Genomic DNA, 13,207 nt, shown 5'->3' with positions numbered 1-13,207 from the left:
ATAAACAACTATCATTTTTCCACATGGATTCATTCATACGGTAACTAAACAATAGCACTGCAACAAAACATATCACTGATATTCTGCAGGGATGCTGTAGTGCAAATGTGTGCAAAATATATATAGTGCTGTTGCTTTGTGAATACCTTATAACTCCATAGATACCTTTATACTTGCTTTGAACTTATTATTATTATTATTATTATTATTATTATAACCTAGGGGCATATGGTGCTTTAAGCACTTATTAAACCACTTACTGATAACTGTTAATATAATTAAATTAATAAAAATGGCCAAGTATAAAAACTGCAGATAAAACATTTTGAATAGCTGGTGTTTTTGGAGATACAAGATTATCATTCAACAGCACTTGACAATATGTAAATATTAAGTATATGTCAGCGCAGTGTCCTTCCTGGTTATAAAAAGAGATGGCGTCTGTTGACACAAAATGGTGACGATAAATATAAACTTTTGTTTGGTGAGGCTCATCAAGGGTGATATCTTTGCACATGATCAATGTGAGGGGGGAAGTGGAACAGTCTATATTGTCCTTTTTGATACAGAACTGTGAAAGTGAACACAAGTCACCCAGGGGCTTCCTCAATGTTAATAACCCGGAGGATTTAAGTTTCCTCTGAACAGGGGCAAGACGGGGGCATTTCATGTCGAGAGCAGGTGGTTGTGCAGTTATCAGTTCTGTCCAGCAGATGGAGCCTCTCCAAGCCTGACACTTCCCAGGAAGGTGGTGTGGTTGGTCATGCTGATGAGCGTGTCCTCATACACTATGCGTATGGAGATCCTCTGGCCGGCACGGAGCAGGCTAACCCCAGCCGTGTAGCAGGTGTTGAACTTGCGCTGGCCCGTCTCGATGCTGCAGGTGCAGCGGAGGAACGGGGTTGAGTCCACCATCACCTCATAGCTGGCAATGTCGGTGAAGTTGAGGTAGTACACCTGGTGGAGACATAAAATTCACAGAAGACTGAGAGGGGTAGTCAAAACAAATACACATGATATTTAAGATCTTAAATAAAGCTGGAACAGCTGGAATATCAGAGTAGCAAACAAGGGTTTGAGTTATCGACGTTCACTTTAGGAGAGTGAAAAGAAATATTTCATATTCTATAACTCAAACATTTATGGATGAGGAAAGCGAACAGGTTTTTAAGTTTAGCTACAGAGAAACTGCCAATTCTTTTGACTTTGAACTGTAAATTATCAGAGTTGCGTCAAGGACCGTACTCACTTCTACCTGACTATAGATGAAGTAGACACCGTCCAGCAGCACCTCTAGCTCTCCAGAGCGAGAGTGCATTTTAAACACGCGGTGATGGATGGACACCATCTTCCAGTTCCTAAGGATGCCTTCAGAAAGATCTAAACATGTCACAGCAAACAAACAAGAGGCAAACAGTCAACATAAACAGCTCTCAGCAGTGTTTAACTACAACCAGAGCTCAGTACTGACAGAGTATATAAACCTGCTAATGATGCTTACACTCCTTTCAGACTGACAAAGTGATGCAGGGTGACATCTGCTAACATGCATGCGCCGGTTCTGCTCTTGACCTGAGTTACCACGTGTCTAATTTATAACATAAGCAGAGTAGACCAGTTGTGAAATAGCTATACGATTACTTTAACTACAATCTTAAAGTAAATATTGGTAGCAACATTCTAAACCATAACATCTTATATTTATTCTGGCGTAATTAGAACAGTTGCAGACCCAGTTCTTTGAGGGTGTTGACATGCCAATCATTTTTAATAGACAGAAGTCCCACCTTCTCTCACTTGGATGGTTGTCTCCTGCCCTTGCAAATGAACCACTGCAGGCTGAGAACCAAAAGAACAAAAGATCTCTGGTGAGTAATACATGATACACATTAAAACAAGAGAACAGCTGTTTCATCAGGGATGGCTTGTGGGGTAAAATTGAATTTCAATAGCTGACATGCTATACCTGGAATTCTTTTGTTTTGGTCTTGTCGGGAACCCCTGCAACAATAAAAGAGAGAGACATGATACATTTCTGGCCTTCAACACTGCTGTGGAACAAAGGAGATGAGGATGATGATTAAAACAAAACAAACACTGAAAGAGTTTAAAGAACGATCATTGCTCTCCCACACCATGTTTGACATCCTGCATCAGAAACTCTCACAGTGAAGGCAGTGAGTTCATCGATTTTAACAACTTGAGCCCCCTTCGACTGTGGGAACGTGTCTACATGCGGGGAAAAAAAAAAAAAATCTGTAATCTTAGAACAAATCTCTCAACTTGTGGGTGTTCCCCAGTCCTCTGGCTCGAGTATTGGCTATCTCAGCGCATTATCGCATCATTTCTATTTTAAGTTTTAATACCTGCTGGACCTTGAGTGCCCGGAGGTCCTTGTGGCCCGGGGGATCCAGGGGGTCCTGCAGGCCCCACAGCGTTGCTTCCTGGAATACCAGGGATCCCAGGGATGCCGGGCGGCCCCTGTGGGCCGGGGGGCCCAGGGGGACCAGGGGGCCCCGGCACAGACCGTTTCTTCCCTGGAAATTGAGAACGCAAAACGGTTGGTAAACTTAAAAATTAAGCCAGGTTAATCTTTGGACTGTTGGGTCAATTTTATTTATATAGCTCGACATCTGCACAGCATCTGTACAGATTGTAAATTATTTTATGAAAGGATAGAGGCAGGAATAATGTGCCTGACAGACTGTCAAATATTAAAGTGCTTTAACATTGTGCTTTAACAATCAACAACATTGATGTTGTATTTTGCACGATGTAGCAGAGATACTTCCAGAAAGTAGGCAGCAGGTAGCAGACTAATCAATGACAAAGATCACTGAAATATAGTCGGAATGATGTATTACCTTTTTTCTTTTCTCTCCTTCTTTCCCTTCCAATGGATTCTGTGAGAAACAAAACCAGTGTGATTAAGCTTGAAATGGTCTCCTGAACAATTATCATCTCGGATAACATCTTGAGTATCCAGCTCACACCATGTGGGTATCATACATCGACTAAAATAACAGATTCAGATGTTCGGCACTGAACACTGGAGTGGAGGTATGTCAGTCTGTGGTATCTTCTAGTGTAGTAATTTGTAAGTGTGGTTTCATCTCCTCTGTATGAACAAGTGCCTTAAGCATTCACAGGCAGTGGAACTGGAGAAGATCATTAGAGAGATACTTTATCCTGCCAAAATCCTTTTCTTTGAATTAAGCCCAGATGGCGAATGCAGATGAAAGTGTGTGTACATGTGTGTGTGCGCGCGTCTCCCCTTTACAACCATGTGTGTGTGTGCATATGTGTGCGTGCATGCATGGCTGTTGGTGGGGCATCTATGCCAGTGCTTGAAAGACAATGCACTTGGTGTGCGTGTGTCCGTGTTTATGCTCCGTGTGCAGCTGAAGAATCCTTTTCAAAAAGCCGTCTCGCTGCTCTTGTGTTTACTATGTCATTACAACTACAAAGGCCATTTAACCTTAAAACCTCACAGTTTGAGTCCCCCTCAAACATATGGCCAGTGTTTCTCCTCTGGCTAAATGACTGGATGCATCCGCATAGATTTCTCTTAACGAGCAGCCCTATCTGGGATCTGGTGCCCGTTAGGAGTGCCCAGAACGCATACATACATACGTACATACACACACACACACACACACACACACACACACACACAACACACATCTAAGGCTGAGATTACAAAAGCTTTTGTCTGTGCGCTGAGAGGAGAGATCTGGGAATGATTAGTGTTTAGAGGCTCGGGACTTTACTGATTTATGTAGAAAGTCTCAAAGGTGAGTTTTTTCTTCTAATTTAAACACAATCACTAAACTCCCCCCCAAGTATTCAGTGTCACGCCACAGACATTGGAATGCCTTGTGATCATGCTGCACTTGTTCCACTCAGACATGAAACTTCAAAGGCTCTGCTTTTTTTATTTGCATAGCTCACATTCTAAACAAAAACTACAAAAGCCAATTCAGACATATTGGCCATATGGTTTTCTGTGGAGCCATTGATTACGATAAATCAATTTGGTGGAATTAATGAAAGCCTCAGATGATAACTTCTTTCAGAAACGGCCACCTGGTTCCTTAAAATGAATGCATGTACCATGAAGTGATTTTGTTTAGTCTTATTTTCCAGAGGGACCGACCTGACTGAAGTTCTGCTTATTTGAGAAACAGAAAAGATATTTCGGGGACTTGATATTATTTCGAGACAGGGGAAATAAACACGGCCTTTGCTGTCTGTTTCAGATTGGTGAAACCCTCCCAAACTCCATATTGTCCTTGTTTGCTATCCAAGAAATAATCAATCCCATGCCATTTAATCCTTTGCTCTATAAACTCTGCCACATTATGTGGTGGAGCTGCTTTGTTAAGTAAGCACAAAGCAGTAAACAAATCAATTCCCCAAGAAGTGAGAAACCATCAACAAACTGTTTTGAAAATGTAATAACTTAAAGACCACCGAAAGCTATTTACACTGCACCGAATCTCCTCCAAACAAACAAGACTTACAGAAACTATTGCTCAACAGACGACGAGGCCTGTGCCAAGTATATCCAATAAATAGACTGATGCAGGTGCACCAGAAAGCAATGGCTTGTGTCATTAAGGGGACAGAGGAGTGAGGTGGGAGACAATACAGTGCCAGTACACGCCTTCCGTGTCGTATAGGTGTAAGGACCAGACAGCATTAGTGAATTAGCAGGAATCCAAACAAACATACCCGTTTCTGGTGGCTTGCCGGGGCTTCTTTTCGCCCGCTGAGTTATGCCCCTGTGGTCCTCTATGGCATGGAATTCACCATTTCGGTGTAGTAACTTCTCCTGCCGAAAAATACAAAAGAACATATTGAGAATGGAAAATTCATATGGCAGGAAACTCAAGAGGGCCACTTGCTGTATACACCGAGACGCTCCTTCCGAACATGAATACCACCGTATATTGATTCTGTGGAGCAAACAAAAGGAATGAGTGATACAAGTTTTTGAGAGCGAAACCCAAGTTACAAGTGGCCTTTTCTATTCTTGGGCTATAATGTTTGCACAGAGACAACTTGGGGCATTTGAAAAGATGTGAGACACTGTCAGCCAGCACATTCATTTGTGGCCAAGTCATTGTCTGTCCCATCGGGGCTGTAACACATCCTGTAACCCAAGTCACTTTTGTCTGCGTTTCTGCCGTTTGAGACAGTCACCTCGACAAGACTGCTCTAAAATTCACCTTTTTGTACAAAAGGAGGACGTGAATTGTGGTTAATCTGAGAGCAATACCCATTCATGGGGCACCTGGTCCCAGCCCTATTCAGCGGTAGATGAATAAGCTAAAAAAAGAAAAGGGGAGTTAAAGAAAAGGATCTGAGCTCATCCCTAAAAACAGGAAACGCTATGCTACAGTGGTGGGGTGTTCCCATGGGCGAGTGAGTGGCGGGACAAACCGCATGCCTGTGTTCTTATGTGACTAGTTCTGGTCGACCTACATTCACATGAACTCTGTAGGAGGTGCTGACCTGACTGTGGCATGCTCGAGACGAGACCGGCCCCCCAAAAAAAAAGAAGTTTGGTGCCGAGTATTCAGAGTGTTAAATGCAGCTGGTTTCTAAAGTCGCTTTCGGTTAGAACGGCCAGTTTGTGAGCACATCTTTGGAGGGTTCCCAGAATCCGGTCGACAAAGAAAGTCGACGTTGGAAAACACAAGACCACCCAAAGCCTACTTTTCGTCGCTTTCGGTCACACTTTAGAGTGTCAGCAGGATGAATGGTAGGAGTGTGAGGCTTACAGGCTCTCGACAGCCGAGGACAGACGACCAGACGACTAATAATTGTGCCGGACTGCTTGGAGTTTAGATAACTGACATCTCCAAAGCAGGGACACGTGCAGCCCCTTCGCATGGATCAAAAGATAATAAATAATGTTGCCGCAATTATTCTTACTGTTGGGAATGAATGAGACAAGCTTACTGACAGACACTTTGACCTCTCTTTTTTTTTTTCCTTCCATGGGGCCTATCCCAGTTGGGTACTAGATGACATACTCCATGTTTCCAGCTGTGACGCTCAAATAAACACAGTCGTTATGTTTACTCCAAACCCCCGACGGCGAGAAATCTCCTTCTCTGGCAAAGCGGCGTGAACTCCCAGTGCCTCTTTGTGTGGTTTTCAAGCAGAGCCACTGAAAGACCATAAGACAGACAGGAAAAGTTATGGAGTTTCTTCTATACCTCGTCTCAGATGTGGGATCCCCCCCGCTCCCTTGTGGTAAGGGATGAGCGGTATCATGTCAAACACCCCGCTGGCTGTGGTGGGCAAACTCAAATAGTTAGAGGCTACATCGCTGACCAGCTGCCAGCCGCGTCTGACGTTATAAGCTCGGGAATTCTGATGGAGGGGTACGTGATGGAGTGGTTCATCGACACACACACACACACACACACGTCCAGATGTTCCAGCAAGCAGCGATGTTTGCTATTCATTTGGTGCACAGGTGTCTCCACATCTCCTCTCCAGCTGTTGGCATATAGGGGGGCTTTTACCTCTCAAAGGATTCTGGGTGCATGTGCAGGCATATGGCATTACACTTTCGTCTGTTCTGACAGCCAAACATGATTCAACAGCCAATTTAAGGCCCGGGATTAATCTCTAGCAGAACGACAAAAAACAAACAAGCAATCTGCTAGGCTACTACCACAACTGGTGCGTCTGTTGTTACACATGAAGGCAACATAGTGATCTTTAAATAAAAAAAATAGTTATGCAATTATATGACTATGAGAAATGGTTATGCGCCCTTGCTTGCTTCATTTCACTTCATTACAACATTTACAGCCTTCGTACCCTTCAAAGGCATGCAGGGTTACAGTAAATCAGGATGACAACGTGTTGGTATGCATGCCAAGTGCCAACTATTGAGTAAACCATTCTTTTTCAGCACAAGGGAAAAATGCTATTAATTAGAGGGCTTTCAAATCTTCAAAGCGTGGGGTGTGCTGTTGCGCGCAGACTACACGATTCCCCGTTGCTCTGTGAGGATATGACTAAAATTCAGTCACCCCAGGGATGTGTAATTTAGTGATCACAAGACTTCTTTTTGCCCTAATAGCACTTACTATTACACCAGCTTGTATCTCTTCCCATTGCTGCACTCATACCACAGACATTTTGAAGCCTTTTATCAAAAATAAAAAAGGCTCCAGCCCTTTTGACCAATACTGTTCCTAAAACACTGGTTGCAGAAACGCCTCTAAAACACAGTCTAGCAGTGTCTAAATGACTAAATTGCGGTTGAGAATGTGAAGTCCCAAAGTTGAGGAGGTGAAACTCTGGGCTGGTGGCTGTGGGTGCCAGATGCTGCAGACCGGGTGCCCATCACTGCTCCACAAGCATTACTAACTTTAATGGCATGCAGACTGCCGAGAGATGTGACAGCGTGTTTTCTTCTTATAGTTACAAAAAGGAGTGTTCTTTCCACAGCCAATATCAGACACTGCTCCCTGGAAGGCCATGTGTTTTAAACCAGAACTTGGGTGATTTAATAACAGAATCCATAGATTTTGATCTAAAAAAAAAAAAAAGCTGTGGAGCACAACCTAGGGGAAATGTTGCCTGTCAGCAGCCAATCACATTTGGGATTGTTGCAACACTGCTGGCAAAGCGACTCCCAGCTGAAGGCCGTGAACGCTTTGTGAATTTATTATTTTGGTCGGTGTTTGTGACTTTGGACTTGATCTTTACTGGGCGTCTACGCCATCCGTCTGTCAAGACAATTCAATCTTATATGGAAACATTTGAGGCCTCATACCTCTGATGTTTTAACCTCCTCTGCTTTGTGCTTTTATAACACTTGTGTCCATACTGATTCATTCCCGATACAGAGGCTCGCTCCATCTGTACGAATGATACTGCTGTTTTAACTAATCCTGCACAGGTCACAATTAAAGGAGATGTGGGTGACAGCCCACCCCGGCACCCCAGCGCTTGAACGCCGCTGAGGACTTTGTGTCCCATCAAACTGACTTTTTTTAATAGCCGTTAACTAGACTCCAGATGTTTCAGCATCTGTTCTCTGAGACTTTGAAGGCATACATCAGAGGAGAAAATTATTTCATATAATGGTTATAAGAAAAATGTTCGGCTGACGAATAAAATGCTATCAGAGGCAACACAATTAAATATTCCATGGGTTGAGTTTTATGACGTGTCACTCACTTAGGTCAGGTGAACGAGGGTCAGGCTGACAGTGAGCAACACTTGCTCTCATTCAGGAACGCCCCGCATCACACCCATGCTTCAGGCCCACGAGCTGCACACCTGGGAGAGGTTTCACTGTTGGGAACTTGGCCGGTCTGCAGGACAGCCGGGGTTCACTGCCTTGCTTAAGGGCATCCCACCTGTGAGCATTGAGGGTATGACGGTTTGTCTTGTCCCACGTCAGACCCAGACAGGTTATCTGCTCTCATTTAGAAGCTACTAGTGGGATTTGAAAGAGTGTGAAGTGTAGCGCATGTCAGAAATTTGGAAATACCTCCATCAAAGATCTCTCCAAACTGCCTTTTATTGCACATTTTCCTGAGTATATAAATAGTATTATTGCGAGAAAAATCTCTGAAGATGTATAAACCTTTTATGAACACTGTTTTATCGACATCCTGACAGAGACAGATGGGCTCAAATGGTGTTATAATGTTACAAATATGGTATGACAGCATTTACTGCCTTATCTTCTTTCTTTCCCTCAGATCACACCCCAACCAAAGTCACAAGCCACAAACTCGGTCTCTGTTCACAGACAGATTCTGAGAACCGATCAGACACTTGCAGCGTTACACTCATGTAGTCGAGATCCTTATCTGGGAGTTACAGCCATGACCACTTTCTTCAGATCACATGTTGATCAATATCATTGCAGTAAAAAAACATGCTATAAGTAGAAGATGACATAGAAATGCACTCTAAATGGGACCAAACCCTAAACCTGGGGTAAAAAAATTCAACATAATATTCCTAGATTCAAAATAAATTTGTTGCCAGACCAAACAAAAGGACGGCGTTTCCTTTTCATTATCAAAGTCAAGCATTACATCACTTGCCGAATGCACAGAAACAAAATTTGTACTTCTTTAAGAGAAGATATAAATAAATAAAAAGCCCCTTGATCCTCCATACTACGATCTCAACTGAGCAAAAGTTCTTTCCATTCTGTTTGACTCCAGAAGCCACTGAACAAAAGAAAAGTTTGATGCTCGACACATGACCAGACCGGCTGACAACTATAAAACACTTAATTTGGTGTGCAAAGCCGTTATTACAAAAGACAATGACAGTCCACTTGTCAGTTTCTAAATAAAACTCCACCACAAAACCGAGGAAGCTCCATCCAAACTGAGGTTACACATCGATAGGATCTTTACGATGACAAACCGCATTATGCTCTTCCTGTCTGCTATGTCTATGTGGTGTGTATGTTTGTTCCTGGTTCTTTTTGTTTTCTCTGAAGACTTTCCATGACTTTTACACTTGTCTGTTTAGCACATCCCATCAGAGCGAGGCTGCTGGAGTTGCTTTGATGAAGACTTGTGTGAAAAATCTAATAAACAATTTCTAGCTCTACAAAAGAGATTCTTCAAAGGAAATGCCTGAAAAACTAACAAGTGCGGCTGCTGCGTCCGAATGCCACATGCTCCTGTTTCTCCAACTATGTAAACTGTGGGATGTGTAATCAGAGTTGTTTAATGCAGACATCTGGCAAGGACAGCATCACAGCACTCTTAAATATTTACAGCTGGGCCACAGTCTTTAACCTCATGAAGCGTCACCATCTGGGTTGAATACCAGGCCCATTTCACTGGCTTTAACTGGGGAAACCAAACTAAAATAAGCTAAGCAAAGGACAGATTGACGACTAAATGAATGGGCCGAGCTTTCCCGCTGAGAGGAAAATGATGCAGAGCAGACACCAATACCAGAAATTGAAAATCTTTCCATGCCTCCGCCCTCGGAGTTGACGCTTCTGCACAACTGAGTGTCCAGCCAATGCCCCACACGGAGGATCGTTTTCTCTGCAAAAAAGGTTACACAACCGGTGACACGTGAGCTAATTGAGCAAGCAATGCGAAGTTGAGACCTACGCCTGGTCCCTTTGTACTGATGACATTAGGGTTCGTGTGATGGTGGAGATGGAGAGAGGGCAGCTGTTGCCAAAGCCACAGACAACACAACGAACATTCAATCAGCCCGCTGGCCAGAAAAGAAAACACATGTGAGGCGAGGCTGGCTCGCCTCCAAGTACCAACTGCTCCATCTAAGTCCTGATGAATTTACATCAGCCCCTTGGGCTTTGCACCTGCTGGTGATCCTGTTCATTTTCCGTCCACCTGCTCCAGCAAATTGACTGACCAGTCTCTGTGAATCCAACTGGGCAGGCTGCCTAAGTTCTGAGCATCGACCGCTGTCTGTTTGAGGATCTCTGGAAACAAGATAAATTGGGTTAAATGTGCTTTGATCAAGAGAAGATTAAGCCATGTATGAAGTAACTTGGTTATCTGTGGCATTTTATTGGCAGTTTTAAGTTTTAAGAAGGCACATTTGCCCTGCACCTCTCCCCTGGGTGTGTTTACCTGAACAGGAGACTTTGGCCAGGTGACAGACTTTAAAGCGCATACCTTCGTGCATCTTTGTCCAAGAGGCTGAATCACGCAACGGGAGCGCACATATTTGTCTGGAAACTGAGCTGGCAAACCTTCGTGACAGGCTACTGTAAAATAAGTTGCCCACAAACATGCCATGACAGCGCGCAGGCACAGAACCAGACACCGCGATACGGGAACCGGAGACCTGAACGGAGGTGAATGAACACGAACAACCTCCGTGAGAGGAATGAAAACAATGTCGCCTTGGATGAGCTGCCGTGGCTTTTAACACTTTCAAAAAAATAAATATGTTTTACCTCATGACCCTCAGCGACGCGGCGGATGCCGGAGTCCATTCGCGGAGGCGAGAGCACCGCCGCCGGGTCAGCCGGGTCACTGCCCGCAAGTGTCAATATTGAGTCCCGCTTCTGGAGGATAATTTCCCTTTTGACTTCGGACCGCAGGTCTAAATAGCAGACGAGGGTGACAGCGTGCAGAGACAGCGACAGCAGGAATAATCCCAGGAAGACAACGCTGCCGCTCCGACTCCTGCACTTCTTGTTGCACGTGCACGGAGCGGCTCTGGGCATCACTTTGTCCGGGAAGTCCTCCGCGGGTGAACCATCGCATGCCATTATCGGGAGGAGCGCGAGTCAGATGCTCTTTATCTCGGCATAATCAGCTGGTTCGTCTCGCGCGGGCCGCGGCTATTCATTGACGTGAAGACTCATTAGGTGCAGCTGCGGCAGGTCGGCGCAAACTTCTTCGAGTATCTGTAGTAACAATAGAGACCCGCCCACCTCTTATGTGATTGGTCGTAGACAATTACGAACCCAGACTAATCCGGGCCAGAGTTTGGAAGCTTGATGCGCCAGGTGCAGTAGTTGAGCGACACCTAGTGGAAAAAGTGGACAGCTGCAACACCTGTGCGACGACCAGACGATGGAGTGAGAATATCCCCGTCTATTACTCGGCACTTTGAGGCAGGAAAACGCGTTTTCGTGAGTGATCTTATTCTATGACTTATTTTCTGCTATGTGAATCTGTTAATGATCTCATGCACATTGTTTATGCATGTTTTAGGCTTTGGGCATGCCATTTACCATGGGTGTAGTTTGTTTGGCCCCTTGCTTTGATATGTGGGTGGCACATGGAGTGGTGGTCCTTCATTCAGAACCCTGGTAAATATTGCCCAGCAATGTTATTGAAAGTATTGCAAATCATGTTGTATTACATTTTATTTGCAGTTGGACCCCGGCAGGCTGAATTTGTATGACAGGAAGAGAGGCAGTGTCACAGTGAGCTCAGCACCACTCTGTGTACAACACCATCAAATACTCTAAACAGCAGCCACTCAGCTGGACTTGGGGAATCGTTTGACATTTCTGTTACCAAAAAAGCCAGCTGAGGACAATGATTGAATGTGGCACTCTGGTTTCTAGATTTTCAACATCCAAAGCCAAAATGAATCTAGCTCTTTTCAGATGTAGAAACTTTGATCTCTGAGGCATGGATCCAGAGGTAGCCTGTGGTTCAGCCCGTCCTTGAGCCTCGTGATGATGAAACCAGTGCACAGAGCGGGGCTGAAACTTGGGGGCTTGATGGATCACCAGCTTAGATTTTTTTTCAGGCAAGTGCCACAAAACATCTGTCTTTATTTCTTTGGGACAAAACCTGACAATTGAGTGCACTTGACCTACAGAGAGGTACACTCTTTCATGATGTGAGCTCACCCTGTCACACTGACTCATCGCTGGTTTTCACTTGACATTGTGGAAAGAAATAAGGGAGAAAAATGTGGATCAGAATATGGGGATTTCATCACTGTGAAATGTTGTCAGTATGAAGTTGAAGTTATTTTAAGAAGGTGAGAATGTATTGCTATATTTATTGGGATTGATTCTGCTCCTACTACCACTGCATCACAGCCATATTTCTACGCAGCGCAATATGTTTCATTCCTTTAACTCATCTGCAGAAAAAAAGTGATGCTAGTCAGCTGCCACTGAAGGGCAGCATTGCCAAACCATAAATCAATAACACTGCATACCAGTGTCCTGATGATCTTGAACTTAAACAGCTTCATATTGGGTGAATAAGGACATTTACGGAACATCTTATTTTCTTATTCCGTATGTATCTTTATATAACTTCTCTGTGGACTGATGATTAATATTAAGCATGCTTCCTCCCTCTCTCCCTGGAAGTCATTTCTCCATTGTTAGAGTGTAAGATATTGAAATCGTAGAGAGAGAAAGACATTTAAAGTAACCCTCATAGGGCCTGTGACTGGAGGCTCAGCCTAAGCACGTTTTCCACGCTTTTCTTCCAAGCAGCAGGCACAATGACTTTGAGAGGCAGATAATTCAAAACTGGAATAGTTAGGCACATGCATCTCCTATGATTTCAAAAACATTTTCAAAAATGTGTTTAGGTGAGTCTATATACAGGCTTGAGGCTATTTACTCTATCAAATTGGAAATGATTTGTCATTTTTGTGGAAAGAGAAGTTTACAGGCATTGTTTGAGGCGAAGGTCAAACAATGCCAGTCTGAGTCACCTCTGTATCTGCTGCT

General features: G+C 44.0%; 1 protein-coding gene across 1 annotated transcript; it reads right to left on the bottom strand.

Moving 5' to 3' along the window:
- Window positions 1-696: 696 nt before the first annotated feature.
- Window positions 697-11,266, bottom strand: eda (ectodysplasin A; the record flags this gene model as incomplete). Its single annotated transcript, XM_079228367.1, has 8 exons — window positions 697-957; window positions 1,250-1,380; window positions 1,788-1,839; window positions 1,967-2,001; window positions 2,367-2,537; window positions 2,865-2,903; window positions 4,735-4,834; window positions 10,949-11,266. 8 exons carry the CDS (start codon window positions 11,264-11,266, stop codon window positions 697-699), a joined length of 1,107 nt encoding a protein of 368 aa, XP_079084493.1.
- Window positions 11,267-13,207: the final 1,941 nt, after the last annotated feature.

Source organism: Taurulus bubalis (genome assembly GCF_910589615.1).
Source record: "Taurulus bubalis genome assembly, chromosome: 13".
In the NCBI taxonomy this organism is placed as follows: domain Eukaryota; kingdom Metazoa; phylum Chordata; class Actinopteri; order Perciformes; family Cottidae; genus Taurulus; species Taurulus bubalis.
Note: the sequence above shows the minus strand (reverse complement) of the source record. Positions and strands in the feature narration are given on the sequence as shown.